The sequence below is a fragment of the Haematobia irritans genome, chromosome 1 (genome assembly GCF_050003625.1).
Source record: "Haematobia irritans isolate KBUSLIRL chromosome 1, ASM5000362v1, whole genome shotgun sequence".
NCBI classification, from domain to species: Eukaryota; Metazoa; Arthropoda; class Insecta; order Diptera; family Muscidae; genus Haematobia; species Haematobia irritans.
In genome coordinates this window covers 256136975-256153264 of record NC_134397.1, presented here as the reverse complement: position 1 = coordinate 256153264, position 16290 = coordinate 256136975, and the positions used below count along the sequence as shown (strand labels likewise).

The window sequence follows — 16290 nt, the reverse complement described above, 5'->3', positions numbered from 1 at the left end:
GTCCGATTTACGTGAAATTTTGTACAGGAAGAAGAATTAACATGGTAACTATGAATGCCAAATTTGGTTCAATCGGTTCAGATTTCGATATAGCTTCCATATATATGTTTTTCCGATTTGGACAAAAATGGCCAAAAATACCCACATATTCGTTATAAAATCGCTACTGCTAAGTCGAAAACTTCTAAAAATTACTCCAATTTGCCTTGCTCATAATAGATATCTATCGACCGATAAATCATTAATACACTTTTGCAAAGTTGCCTAAAAATTGCTTCAGATTTAAATGTTTCCCATAGCCCTCAACCACTTACATCTCCAAACTGAATGCAAATGATCAAGAAACAGTCGCTAATGTTACCCATCCACCCTACCTATCCCGTCCCTAACTCCCACTGTGATATATAATCACATGACCGTACCATAGGAGGCCTTACATCCCAGTCACCGTATCATGTCCAGTATGAAATGTCAAATAATAAATAGATAAAGAAATAAATAAATAAATATGATACAAATAAAATTGTAAATATATACATAATACCCTATGACCCTATCCAACACTCCCACCCTAATAATAAGTATATTGTCCTCATATATGAGGAAAACCTCCTATATCTATCCTCACTTTGCCGTTAAGGCCCTACATGGCTTGCCTATAACGCTCTCGACCCACGCCAACGTGTTTCATCAGTAGGCTTACTACCCCCAACTAATAAAATAATATGTAATACGTACCTATTACAATACCTATAAATATACAATATTTTAATATAATAAAAGTACAAAACATAATACAAATACCAAATAAAATACAAATAAATAACACAGATGTTGGACTCCAAGGGCTCAACACAACCATTCTGTGGAATCGTTAGACTCCTCCAACTGATATATCTATCACCTAGACATTGGACTCAGAGGACTCAAACACAACAAAATTACGTTGTGGAATCCCCCGATTCCCACGTCCGTAAGTCAATGTCAGACATTTGCCCACCCGTCTAATCCGCCTCAGACACCCTCTCCGTCCTAAAGTCCTATAGCAACCCTACCAATCACAGTAATTAAATCTCAGCCTCGTCCCCTATACCTATATGTGGACATTTATGGAAGCCTAATATAGAAGCCTAATATAACTCCTATTACACCTCCTAACAGTCCATTTTCTACTGCTAAGTCTAATATAAGTCCTATTACATCTCCAAACGGTCCATTTTCTACTGCTTAGCAACGGAACACAATCTGTGTTTCTAGACCACTATACCAACATTTAGGACATTGGCCCTACCTCGCAGTCCGGAATCAGACTATTGAAGGAAAAATCCCCGTGTCCTATTTCCCACCCCTCCCCTCCTACCAAACCTCCAATGTTGCATTCCCCCGTCTAGTTTCAACCGTTTCGTATGTCTCCAGTATCCGTACTCTTAAAAATCCAGTCTATTAACCATAGTAAACATCATTGTCTCCATGGCTAAATCAGTCTGTCCAGATCGAGTCAGTTTTAGATATATGTATATGGGAACATAAACCTTTAAATATTGGACCCAACACATTGGACGGATTTGATATGCTATCGAAAATGTGGATCTACAAAGTGGTGCAGGGTATAATATAGTCGACCCCGCCCGACTTTAGACTTTGCTTACTTGTTAAAGTAAGCATTTAAAATAAGGAAAATTTTCTCACATTGGGCAATAAGAACAAAACGACTGCATTTAATAATTTATCTGACACCGAAAGGTAGTTTAGGGACAAACAAAAAACATTGGCCTCATAACAATTTATTGTTTTCAGTGTATTTTCTCATGCTAGCTAATATCATAATTAAGACCAATATAGCTCATCTTCGGGCTTGAACTGTTTGTATACATAAAATGAAGCTGTTGTAAATTTCACACATTCAATTTTCCATTTTTAAAGACCACAGTGTAATTACAACAGACAGATGAACAAAATTAGAACGTCTTCGAGTTTTCCCTGTTTAAGAATGTAAATTTCCTATAGGCGAAAATCAACATATCAATGTGAATCGCAATCTTATTATATCTCTAAAACAAAACAAAAACAAACTTTAATTTATTTTACACCAATATGATTCATATATTAAGCAGTATTTCGATACCGCCAAAGTCCTGGTGCGTATACGTTATGTGTCCCCATATGTTCGACATATTGCTTATACGTTACATAGTACATGAATATCACATAACAAGACATAAACTGAGTACATATTCTCTATTGTACTTACACTTACGAGTACATTTGAATATCGAAAACAAACTAGCTACCAATATTTACTCATTCCACCTTTTTTTGTTGTTGTGTATTTTACAGCCACCAACAGTCGAACGTTGAGTAATTCACCACAATCTGTTGCAGGCAACCAACCACGTTTTCTATCCCGAGGACATACATATCGTGCTGTGGTTGGAGATACTCTGGTACTACCCTGTCAAGTGGAAAATTTAGGTAAGTTCATAAACCCACACAAAACATGAATGCATAAAAATGCAAAACCATTGCGCTATAGAAAAAAAAGGAACACACAAATACCGCCTGAGGCATTTCTCTGCAACAAACCATCATCAATAAACAATAGCTAAATGGAATAATTTCAATAATAATTCATGCAAATACATGCAATTGAATCAAGATCCGTGGTCTATATAAAGTCCACAAAACAACAATAGTATGGCTTCAAAATTTACTAGATTCTATGGTATACTGCGCTATTTAAACAAATCGTTTAAATAATAGAAATAAAATATGGAAAAATATAGTCTGGGATCATAGGTTGGTATTACATTAGAGTCTAGGCTGTAGCTGTCCGCGAAAATGACAAGCATTATTTTGCAATATTCAAATTTCTGCTATCATCAATAATATTGACATTATTAATTATTATTGTTATTTTAACACTTTTAGCCATCTGTGTCAAAAATATTTAATATTATTCCTTTTTTTCGAATCGATCATAGTTCATGGCAATATTTGCAATGTCATGGAAACATAATGGAAATTTGTTATTTATAACAAATTTGCTCATTTTTAATCAAACCAATATTTTTAAAAATTTCAGTGACTTATTTAAAGATTTAAATTAAAATTATAAAATACAAAAAAAAAAATAACAGCAACAACAAAATTAACGAAATCAAAAACAAAAATCTTAATGCCAAATAAAATACTCTCTAAATGAAAAATAAAAAACAAACAACTAATAAAACAAGTATATGCAGGTCTAAGTTCGGCCGGGCCGAATCTTAAATACCCACCACCATGAACCAAATATTAGGGTTTCCTTTGAAAGGGCTTGAGGACTTGAGGACACTTCCCGAAGATAAATTTAAAGATTTCACCTATGAGGACTATATCAGATTCTGGATTTATAAGAACCATTTTTGTTTGAGTTTTAGAGAAATCATTAACATCTCTTGTAAGTGTGCAAGAAAATTATAAAATAACGTCTTGATTTGTAATCTTAAATCTGTAGAAGTAAAATCTGGAAATTTTACATTGAGTTTCAAGCAATTTTCGTCATCAGTGCGCCTTCTACACCCTCAAGAAGTGAAGTCGGTCTATATGGAGGCATTACCAAATGGACCTATAAAAACCTAATCCGATACACGTTTTTGTGAGCCTAAAATACCAGAATATTTACAATTTCAGGCAAATCAGATAAAAACTACGGTTTCTAGAAACCCAAGGAGTTAAATCGGGAGATCGTTCTTATGGGGGCTATACTGAAATATGGACCGATACTCACCGTTTTCGGCACACCTCTTTATGACCCGAAAATACCTCTATATTTCCAATTTCAGGCAAATAGGATAAAAACTTCGGATTCTAGAAGCCCAAGAAGTAAAATCGGGAAATCGGTCTATATGGGGGCTATACCAAAATATGGACCGATCCTCACCATTTTCGGCACACTTCTTTATGGTCCTAAAATACCTCTAGATTTCCAATTTCAGACAAATTGGATAAAAAATAAGGTTTCTATAAGCCCAAGACCCCAAATCGGGAAGTCGTTTTATATGGGGAACATACCAAAACATGGACCGATAATCACAATTTTTGGCACACGTATTTGCGGTCCTACAATACCTCTAGATTTCATATTTCAGGTAAATTGAATAAAAACTGCGGTTTCTATAAGCTCAAGAAGTAAAATCGGGAGATGGGTCTATATGGGGGCTATACCAAAATATGGACCGATAATCACAATTTTTGGCACACGTATTTGTGGTCCTACAATACCTCTAGATTTCATATTTCAGGTAAATTGAATAAAAACTGCGGTTTCTATAAGCCCAAGAAGTAAAATCGGGAGATCGGTCTATATGGGGACTATACCAAAACATGGACCGATACTCATCATTTTTGGCACACCTCTTTATGGTCATAAAATACCTCTAGATTTAAAATTTCAGGCAAATTGGATAAAAACTACGATTTCTATAAGCCCAAGACCCCAAATCGGGAGGTCGGTTTATATGGGGGCTATATCAAAACCTGGACCGATATAGCCCATCTTCGAACTTGACCTGCCTGCAGACAAAAGACGAGTTTGTGCAAAATTTCAGCACGATTGCTTCATTATTGAAGACTGTAGCGTGATTACAACAGACAGACAGACAGACAGACAGACGGACAGACGGACATCGTTATATCGTCTTAGAATTTCTCCCTGATCAAGAATATATATACTTTATATAGTCGGAAATCGATATTTCGATGCGTTACAAACGGAATGACAAATTTATTATTATCCCCCGTCACCATTCTATGGTGGTGGGTATAAAAATATAGCCTGGAATAGGGGGTCGGTATTACATGTACTGCCATATTTTTTAAAAAAGTTTAAATAATTGAAATAAAATATGAAAAAATATAGTCTGGGATCATAGGGCGCTATTACATTAGAGTCTAGGCTGTAGCTGTCCCCGAAAATGACAAGCATCATTTTGCAATATTCAAATTTATCCTATCATCAATAATATTGACATTATTAATTATTATTGTTATTTTAACACTTTTAGCCATCTGTGTCAAAAATATCTGTGTTTAAAATATTTAATATTATTCCTTTTTTTCGAATCGATCATAGTTCATGGCAATATTTGCAATGTCATGGAAACATAATGGAAATTTGTTATTTATAACAAATTTGGTCATTTTTAATCAAACCAATATTTTTAAAAATACAAAAAAAAAACACAACAGCAAAAACAAAATTAACGAAATCAAAAACAAAAAACAAAAATCTTAATCCCAAATAAAATACCCTCTAAATGTAAAATAAAAAACAAAAAACTAATAAAAAAAAATCTAATATAAATATGTTATATAACATATTTTTGGATATATAATAATGGAATTGTATGTGAATTAGCACTTGATATAAGGACTTGAGATCAAGAGTTTTTGACAACATTTTCTATAGAAATAAAATCTTGACACAATTTTCTATAGAAATAAAGTTTTGACAAAATTTTCTATAGCAATAGAAATAAAATTTTGACAAAATTTTCTTTAGAAATAAAATGTTCACAAAATTTTCTATACAAATAAAATTCTAACAAATTTTTCTATAGAAACAGAATTTGACAAAATTTTCTACAAACATAAAATTTTGACAAAATTTTCTATAGAATTAAAATTTTTACACAATTTTCTATAGAAATAAGTTTTAACAAAATTTTTATAGAAATAAAATTTTCACAAAAAATTTCTATAGAAATAAAATTTTGAGAAAATTTTCTATAGAAATAAAATTGTTGGCAAATTTTTCCACAAAAAGAAAATTTTGACAAAATTTTACATAGAAATATAATTTTGACAACATTTTCTATAGGAATAAATTTTTTATCAAAATAAAATTTTGAGAAAATTTGCTACAGAAATGTTATTTTGACAAAGTTTTCTATAGAAATAAAATGTTGACAAAATTTTCTATAGAAATAAAATTCAAACAAATTTTTATATAGAAATAAAATTTTGACAAAATTTTCTATAAAAAAAAATGTTGACAAAATTTTCCATAGAAACAGAATTTGACAAAATTTTCTATAGAAATAAAATGTTTACACAATTTTCTATGGAAATAAAGTTTTAACAAAATTTTTATAGAAATAAAATTTTCACAAAAATTTCTATAGAAATAAAATTTTGACAAAAGTTTCTATAGAAATAAAACTTTAGCAAGATTTTCCACAGAAAGAAAATTTTGACAAAATTTTACATAGAAATAAAATTTTGACAAAATTTTACACAGAAATAAAATGTTAACAAAATTTTACATAGAAATAAAATTTTGACAACATTTTACATAGAAATAAAATTTTGACAACATTTTCTATAGGAATAAATTTGATATCAAAATAAAGTTTTGAGAAAATTTGCTACAGAAATGTTATTTTGGCAAAGTTTTCTATAGAAATAAAATTTTGACACAATTTTCTATAGAAATAAATTTTTGAAAAAATTTTCTTTAGAAATAAAATGTTGACCAAATATTCTATACAAATAAAATTCTAACAAATTTTTCTATAGAAATAAAATTTTGACAAAATTTTCTATAAAAATAAAATTTTGACAAAATTTTCCATAGAAACAGATTTTGACAAAATTTTCTATAGAAATAAAATTTTTACACAATTTTCTATGGAAATAAAGTTTTAACAAAATTTTTGTAGAAATAAAATTTTCACAAAAAAAATTTCTATAGAAAAAAATTTTGACAAAATTTTGGCAAAATTTTCCACAGAAAGAAAATTTTGACAAAATTTTACATAGAAATAAAATTTTGACAACATTTTCTATAAATATAATAAATTTTTGACAAAATTTTTTATCAAAATAAAATTTTGAGAAAATTTGCTACAGTAATGTTTTTTTTGGCAAAGTTTTCTATAGAATTAAAAATTTTAACAACATTTTCTGTAACAATGACATTTTGGCAAAATTTTCTGTAGAGTGTTGTTACTGTCAATGTTGACGAAATTTTTTATAGAAATACAATTTTTACAAAAGTTTCTATACAAAATAAAATTTTTACAAAAGTTTCTATACAAAATAAAATTTTGACAAAATTTTTATAAAAATAAAATTTTGACAACATTTTTTATACAAAATAAAATTTTGACAAAGTTTTTATACAAAATAAAATTTTGACAAAATTTTCTAAACAAAATAAAATTTTGACAAAATTTCCTATAGAAATAAATTTTTTACACAATTTTCTACTGAAATAAAGTTAAAAAAAAAATATTATAGAAATAACATTTTCACAAGATTTTCTATAGAAATACAATTTTTACAAAATTTTCTACAGAATTGAAGATTTTGACAAAATTTTCTATTGAGGTTAAATTGTGACATAATTTTCTGTGGAAATAAAGTTTTGACAAAATTTTCTACAGAAATAAAATGTTGACAAAATTTTCTATAAAAGTAAATTCTGACAAAATTTTCTATTGGAATAAAATTTTGACAAAATTTTCTATTGAAATAAAATTTTGACAAAATTTTCTATTGCTATACAATTTTGACAAAATTTTCTATAGTAACCAAATTTTATATAGAAATAAAATTTTGACAAAAATTTCTAAAGAAATAAAATGTTGGCAAAATTTTCTAAAGAAATAATATTTTGACAAAATTTAATATAGAAATAAAATTTTGACAAAATATTTTATACAAAATACAATTTTGACAAAATTTTCTGTGGAAATAAAATTTTTACAAAATTTTTTACAGAATTGAAGATTTTGGCAAAATTTTCTATTGATGTTAAATTGTGACATAATTTTCTATAGAAATAAAATTTAGACAAAATTTTCTATAGAAGTAAAAATTTTGACACAATTTTCTATAGAAATAAATTATGTGGCAATTTAATTTCAATAGAAAATTTTAACAAAATTTTCAATACAAAAAAACATTTTGACAAAATTTTCTATACAAAATATTTATACACACTTTTCTATGGAAATAAAGATTTAAAAAAAAATTATAGAAATAATAGTTTCACAACATTTTCTATAGAAATAAACAAACCCAGCCAACTACATTCAAATCGATAATTTAAGTTTGGCAAAGGACAAGAGATATGCTTGCAAATTTGTCTAGGCAGTAGCCGACTATCAAATTTTTTCGGATGGTTCAAGTGTAGTTCACCTTGGATTGAGTGAATTACCCGAATTTATTCTGATAATTGGTTGATAGTTTTGCTGCAAGTAGAGGATGCTGATGAGGAATGTGGTAATTCCGAAACAGCTGTACATCCAACCATCTTGCAGTCTATAGGGCTTTGCCCAAATAAATTTGATTGATTTGAAGCATACTTTTCCTCTGTTGGTTAAGCTACACTTGTAGTTTAGTCAATTTATGGTTTTAAGCTGAGATCAAAAACAACAATATGGAAATAACATTTTTACAAAATTTTCTACAGAATTGAAGATTTTGGCAACATTTTCTATTGAGGTCAAATTGTGAAATAATTTTCTATAGAAATAAAATTTTGACATAATTTTCTACAGAAATAAAATGTTGACAAAATTTTCTATAGAAATACAATTTTGACAAAATTTTCTACAGGAATAAAATTTTGACAAGATTTTCTATAGAAATAAATTCGGACAAAATTTTCTTTAGAAATAAAATTTTTACCCAATTTTCTTTAGAAATAAAATTTGTACCAAATTTTCTATAGGAACAAAATTTGGAAAAATCTATAGAAAATAGAAATAAAATTTTGACACAATTTTCTATGAAACTAAAATATTGACAAAATTGTCTATAAAAAAAATTCGACAAACTTTTCTATAGAAATAAAACTGAGACAAAAGTTTCTGTATAAATAAAATGTTGACAAAATTTTCTATAAAAATAAAATTTTCTATTAAATTAAAAATCTTGTCAAATTTTTCATTGAAATAAAATTTTGATAAAATTTTTTATAGAAGTACAATTTTGGCGAAGCTTTCTATAAAAATAAAATTTTGACAAAATTTTCTGTAGAGGTAAAATTTTGACAAAATTTTCTATAGAGGTAAAATTTTGATGTAATTTTCTTTAGAAATAAAATTTTTGCACAATTTCCTATAGAAATAGTAAAATTTTCAAAAAATTTTCTATAGAAATAAAATATTCAAAAAAAAATCTTAAGAAATAAAATTTTTTCTATAGAAATAAAACTTTGACGGACTTTTCTATAGAAATCAAATATAGAAATTGACAAAATTTTCTATAGAAGTAAAAACTTGTACACAATTTTCTATAGAAATAAAATTTTGAGAAAATTGTCTACAGAAATAAAACTTTGACAAAGTTTTCAAAAAAAAAAATTAACGAAATTTTCTATAGAAAAAACAAAATTTTCTATAGAAAACAAAAAATTGTCAAAATTTTCAATTGAAATAAAATTTTGTCGAAATTTTCTATAGATATACAGATTTGTGGATAACAAATCTATATAATATTTGACTTCAAGCCTTATTATAATTTTTAAACACAAGTATCAAGGCTACTTGTATTTAAAGGTAAGTTTCAATCCAACTGACTTCAGCTCTTTCTTGCGTCACTAACCAAACTTAAAAGTGTTCATGATTTTACTCCCTTAGATATACTTATAATTGTCCTTAGAGTAGCTTACACAACTTCCGTTCTAACTGAATTATTGTTACTTCCACACAATATAATTACAAAATGCTTCACTAATAAAGTCATTTACTTAAATTGTTTCAAGAAAAAAAAAATAATAATAATAAAAAAATTATACACATTAATCCATCTATTGGCTTTGCGACCATTATTTAAAAAGGATAAATTAACTCTAGAACCATTTTACTAAAAGAGTGCTTGTTATGGTTCACAAAACTCATCATACAGTGACCTGGGGAAGCAATAATAAAAGTTGGTAATAGCATGCTGAACTCAATGGTTATTCGTAACAATGACGCTCTTGATGAAGATGGAACATGAAATTTTATAATAGTCGAGGGCAACGACGACTAGTATGCATTTTATACAGCCATACCGGACAATGTTTTGTACACCTGTCACCAATGTTAAATACAATAAAGTGTTGACGAGAGGGTTGAGAGAGAGAGAGAGAGAGTTTGACATTTTCCTCTGGATAATTCTTTTGTCCCGAGCACGCCCTCTAACCACATCAATTTATCACCCTTTTGTATGACCATGGTCAGTGCTATGGGCACACATGTTGCTGGTATTTTATGTTGTACCTTTAGTCTAGAAATGAAATAAAATTAAAATGGAGGATTTTATAAGTGAAATACATGAGCTATATAACGAAAAATAGAGCAGACACTTTTTGAATAATATAAATTGAAAATGTTTAAAAAAATTATATATCTTTTTAAATGATTAAAATAATATTTTAATTAAATGAAAAAAAAAAATAATAATAAAATAAAATAAAAAAACAAAGTGCATGAAATTGAAGGCTTCAATTAGAATGTTCAAATTTGGGTCAAATATGTGATCGATATATATATATATATATATATATATATATATATATATATATATATATATATATATATATATATATATATATATATATATATATATATATATATATATATATATATATATATATATATATATATATATATATATATATATATATATATATATATATATATATATATATATATATATATATAAGTTAGAGGTAAATAATAATTTACAAACGAAAAAATCAAAAAAATTGTTAACTAACTTAAAAAAAAAAACAGCAAAAAAGCGTCGCCAAAAAGGTAGTTATTTTTTCGCTACGGAAGTGGTGCGAAATTGGCGCAGAAACGACGCACTTAACCAGCTACACATTTTTATCAACTATTTTTCTAACTAATAATTTTTTTTTGTTTTATACACCATAGGATGGGGAGGGTATAACACATCGAAATATTGCTCTAAGACCCCATAAATTATATATATTCTAGGTCGTGGTGAAATTCTGAGTCGATCTAAGCATGTCCGTCCGTCCGTCTGTTGAAATCACGCTAACTTCCGAACGAAACAAGCTATCGACTTGAAACTTGGCACAAGTAGTTTTTATTGAGGTAGGTCGGATGGTATTGCAAATGGGCCATATCGATCCACTTTTACGTATAGCCCCCATATAAACGGACCCCCCGATTTGGCTTGCGGAGCCTCAAAGAGAAGCAAATTTCATCCGATCCGGCTGAAATTTGGTAGATGGTGTTGGTATATGGTCTCCAACAACCATGCCAAAATTGGTCCACATCGGTACATAATTATATATAGCCCCCATATAAACCGATCCCCAGATTTGGCTTACAGATCCTTTAAGAGAAGCAAACTTCATCCGATCCGGTTGAAATTTGGAACATGGTGTTAGTATATGGTATATGGCCGCTAACAACCATACCAAAATTGGTCCAAATCGATCTATAGTTATATATATCCGATCCCCAATCACATAAAAATTGGTCCATATCGGTTCATAATCATGATTGCCACTTCAGCCAAAAATAATCTACCAAAATTTTATTTTTATAGAAAATTATGTCAAAATTTTATTTCTATAGAAAATTTTGTTAAAATGTTATTTCTAAAGAAAATTTTGTTAAAATGTTATTTCTAAAAAAATTTTGTTAAAATTTCATTTCTATAGCAAATTTTGTCAAAACTTGTTTTTATAGAAAATTTTGTCAAAATGCGAAACCTTGTCAAAAGAATTCAATGGAAGTGAAACAGTCATACGTCACAGGTATTGATTTTATTTTTTTTTTTTACTTTTTTATTGATTTTCTATTTTTTTGGGAAATTTAATTTTCCAAAACTAAAATTTTCACTTAAAAAATTCTAAATTCGTAATTTCTAATAATTGTCCAAAAGTACTTCATAGGAAGTGTAAAGGATCGATAGGAGATCCCGGAATGTTTTTTAAAAGAATTGTTTGTGGACGTGTCCAATGTGGAAAAAATTGATGGTGGATTCCAGGATGCGCTTTAAGAGATATGTTTGAGGAACAACTTCCAATTTATTTTGGTAGTATGGGCTTGTCATAGGATGAATGTCCACCATTTCAACAGTCGTTGCACTGTATTTGCATCATTTCTTAAGGTGTGATCCCAAAATCAGTGTTTTGGTTGTGAATTGAACATTTTGTGATATTTTGTAAAATAAATAATTTTTATAATATTTTATTTTTATTTTTTTAATATATAATATATTTATTATTATTATTTATTTTATATTATTATTTATTTTAATATATAATATTTTTATTATTATATTATTATAATTATTATTTTATTATTATTTTTGTAACGCTTGTCTGTAACATTACCACATAAAATATTTTTAAAAATTCGCAATTTTTCTAGACTGGATTTAGCATTTTTTTTGACAAAATTTAAATAAACTATTTTTAATAAATACTATTTGTTTCCGTTATTTTAATTTTTTTAATTATTTTGTTTTTATTTTTAATAATTTTTTATATTCCCAAAAAAATTATAAAATCTCTCATATCTGTCTGTATATTTGTACTATCATCACATGTACTTATATTATAAATATGCATCATGTTATTTATAGAAAACCATTAGAAATATAATAAAACTCGGGTTCAGGAAACGGAAACAAATGGATAGCTAGCAAACTGACTGTGACACATCTACTAAAAAGGATATGCACAGCTAGCTAAGAGCATAACCATCATCATCAGTAACACCCTCAACTACTCAGCACACAAATATCTAACAAAAGCTTTATATATCGGAGGGTGTGTGTGTGTGTATATACACTTCTCATATGATCATTGACATGGCCAGTATTATATGGAGGTGTGTTAGAGAGTGTTTGTTTGTGTGAATGTGTACGTGTATGCACATTTGTTATATCCTCTGAATAATTGTATAGACTGCATAACATCGTTACGAGTATATATTTACATGCTTTACTTGTACACTGGTCACATGTCTCTTTGCATGAGAAGTCATTCAGTTGTGAATTTGCATTTGAAGTTTATGTCAAATTGTAGGTGAGTGGATGTGTGTATGTAAGTGCTGGTGTTATGCATTTCAATTCAACAGTCATACAGCCAGTATCACATTAAATGACACGTAACTTTAACGGATATTTCCCATTTCTTTTTGTGTGTGTTTTTTTAACCATTCCTTTTTTACGTTGTTCTTTTATCGAATTTTAGCAAACCAATTCGTATCGTTTTATTTCAATAGGGGTATACTGTTATTGGAGCTTTTTACTTTTGAAATTGAAGAAAACTTTGCAATAAGAAATAATAATAGAATTTTATCCTATTTTGTGAATGACCATTGCGTTAGAATCTCTTCACCTAAGAAAGAAGTCGAATCAGTTTTGTGGCAACGACTGACACTAAAATATTGCCTAGAATTATTTAAAAGAAATATTTTTGATTAGAAATATTTTTGAAAACATGTAAGGAAAGTCTAAAGTCGGGCGGGGCCGACTATATTATATCCTGCACCACTTTGTAGATCTAAATTTTCGATACCATATCACATCCGTCAAATGTGTTGGGTGCTCTATAAAGGTTTGTCCCAAATACATACATTTAAATATCACTCAATTTGGACAGAATTTGATAGACTTTTACAAAATCTATAGACTCAAAATTTAAGTTGACTAATGCCCAAGGGTGAAATACAATTTTAGTAAAAACAAGTATATACGGCCGTAAGTTCGGCCAGGCCGAATCTTATGTACCCTCCACCATGGATTGCGTAGGAACTTCTACTAAAGGCTGTCATCCACAATCGAATTACTTGGGTTGCGATAACACTTGCCGATGGCAAGGTATCGTAAAACTTTTTAACACTGTCTTCTAAATTGTAAGTTAGTCCATAAGGGGTATATATTAAACAAAAAAAGGCCGATTAAATACGTATATAATTAAGTTTGACAAAATTTTCTATAGAAATAAAATTTTGACAAAATTTTCTATAGAAATAAAAACTTGACAAAATTTTCTATAGAAATACAATGTTGACAAAATTTTCTATGGAAGTAAAATGTTGACAAAATTTTCTATAGCAATAAAATTTTGACAAAATTTTCTATAGAAATAAAATGTTGACAAAATTTTCTATAGAAATAAAATGTTGACAAAATGTTCTATAGAAATAAAATGTTGACAAAATTGTCTATAGAACTAAAATGTTGACAAAATTTTCTACAGAAATAAATTTTTTACAAAATTTTCTGTAGAAATAAAATTTTGACAAAATTGTCTATGGAAATAAAATGTTGACAAACATTGCTATAGAAATAAACTTTTTACAAAACTTTCTATAGAAATGAAATTTTGACAAAACTTTCTATAGTAATAAAATTTGACAATTTTTACATGGCTGTTAGAGGCCATATACTAACGAAATGTACCATATTTCAACCGCATCGGATGACTTTTGCTCCTCCAAGAGGCTCCGGAGGTCAAATCTGGGGATCGGTTTATATGGGAGCTATATATAATTATGGACCGATATGGACCAATTTTTGCATGGTTGTTAGAGACCATATACTAACATCACGTACTAAATTTCAATTGGTTCGGATGAATTTTGCTCATCCAAGAGGCTCCAGAGTTCAAATCTGGGGATCGGTTTATATGGGAGCTATATATAATTATGGACCGATATGGACCAATTTTTGCATGCTTGTTAGAGACCGTATACTAACATCAGGTACCCAATTTCAAACGGATCGGATGAATTTTGCCCCTCCAAGAGGCTCCGGAGGTCAAATCTGGGGATCGGTTTATATGGGAGCTATATATAATTATGGACCGATATGGACCAGTTTTTGCATGGTTGTTAAAGACCATATACTAATACCACGTACCAAATTTCAATCGGGTAGGATGAAGTTTGCTCCTCCAAGAGGCTCCGGAGGTCAAATCTGGGGATCGGTTTATATGGGAGCTATATATATTTACGGACCGATATGGACCAATTTTTGCATGGTTGTTAGAGACCGTATACTTAGACCACGTACCAAATTTCAACCGGAGCGGATGAATTTTGCTCATCCAAGAGGCTCCAGAGTTCAAATCTGGGGATCGGTTTATATGGGTTTATATGGGCTATATATAATTATGGACCGATATGGATATGGACCAATTTTTGCATGCTTGTTAGAGACCGTATACTAACATCAGGTACCAAATTTCAACCGGATCGGATGAATTTTGCCCCTCCAAGAGGCTCCGGAGGTCAAATCTGGGGATCGGTTTATATGGGGGCTATATATAATTATGGACCGATATGGACCAATTTTTGCATGGTTGTTAGAGACCGTATACTTAGACCACGTACCAAATTTCAACCGGATCGGATGAATTTTGCTGCTCCGGAAGGCTCCGCAAGCCAAATTTGGGGATCGGTTTATATGGGGGCTATACGTAAACGTGGGCCGATATGGCCCATTTCAATACCATCCGACCTACATCAATAACAACTACTTGTGCCAAGTTTCAAGTCGATAGCTAATTTCGTTCGGAAGTTAGCGTGATTTCCACAGACGGACGGACAGCCGGACAGACGGACAGACGGACGGACGGACGGACATGCTTAGATCGACTCAGAATTTCACCACGACCCAGAATATATATACTTTATGGGGTCTTAGAGCAATATTTCGATGTGTTACAAACGGAATGACAAAGTTAATATACCCCCATCCTATGGTGGAGGGTATAAAAATATGGGAAACATTTAAATCTGAAGCAATTTTAAGGAAACTTCGCAAAAGTTTATTTATGATTTATCGCTCGATATATATGTATTAGAAGTTTAGGAAAATTAGAGTCATTTTTACAACTTTTCGACTAAGCAGTGGCGATTTAACAAGGAAAATGTTGGTATTTTTACCATTTTTGTCGAAATCATTCTGGGGCCATATAAGTCCATATCGGGCGAAAAATATATATGGAATCTATATCTAAATTTGAACCGATTTCAATCAAATTTGGCACACATGACTATATTACCAATTGTATCCTTGTGCAAAATTTCAAGCTAATTGGGATAAAACTCTGGCATCTGGGTCCATATAAGTGCATATCGGGCGAAAGATATATATGGGAGCTATATCTAAATCTGAATCGATTTCAACCAAATTTGGCACGCATAGCAACAATGCTAAATCTACTCCCTGTGCAAAATTTCAACCAAATTGGGCTAAAACTCTGGCTTTTAGGACCATATTAGTCCATATCGGGCGAAAGATATATATGGGAGCTATATC

The 16290-nt window shown here is 29.5% G+C and overlaps 1 protein-coding gene across 2 annotated transcripts in view; it reads left to right on the top strand.

Moving 5' to 3' along the window:
• klg (klingon) overlaps positions 1-16290 on the top strand; it is a 762719-nt gene that overhangs the window by 606643 nt on the left and 139786 nt on the right. For both annotated transcript variants that reach the window (XM_075290179.1, XM_075290170.1), the window contains exon 3: positions 2338-2472. In XM_075290179.1, the coding sequence (XP_075146294.1) occupies positions 2338-2472 (135 nt within the window). The remainder of the gene's footprint in view (positions 1-2337; positions 2473-16290) is intronic.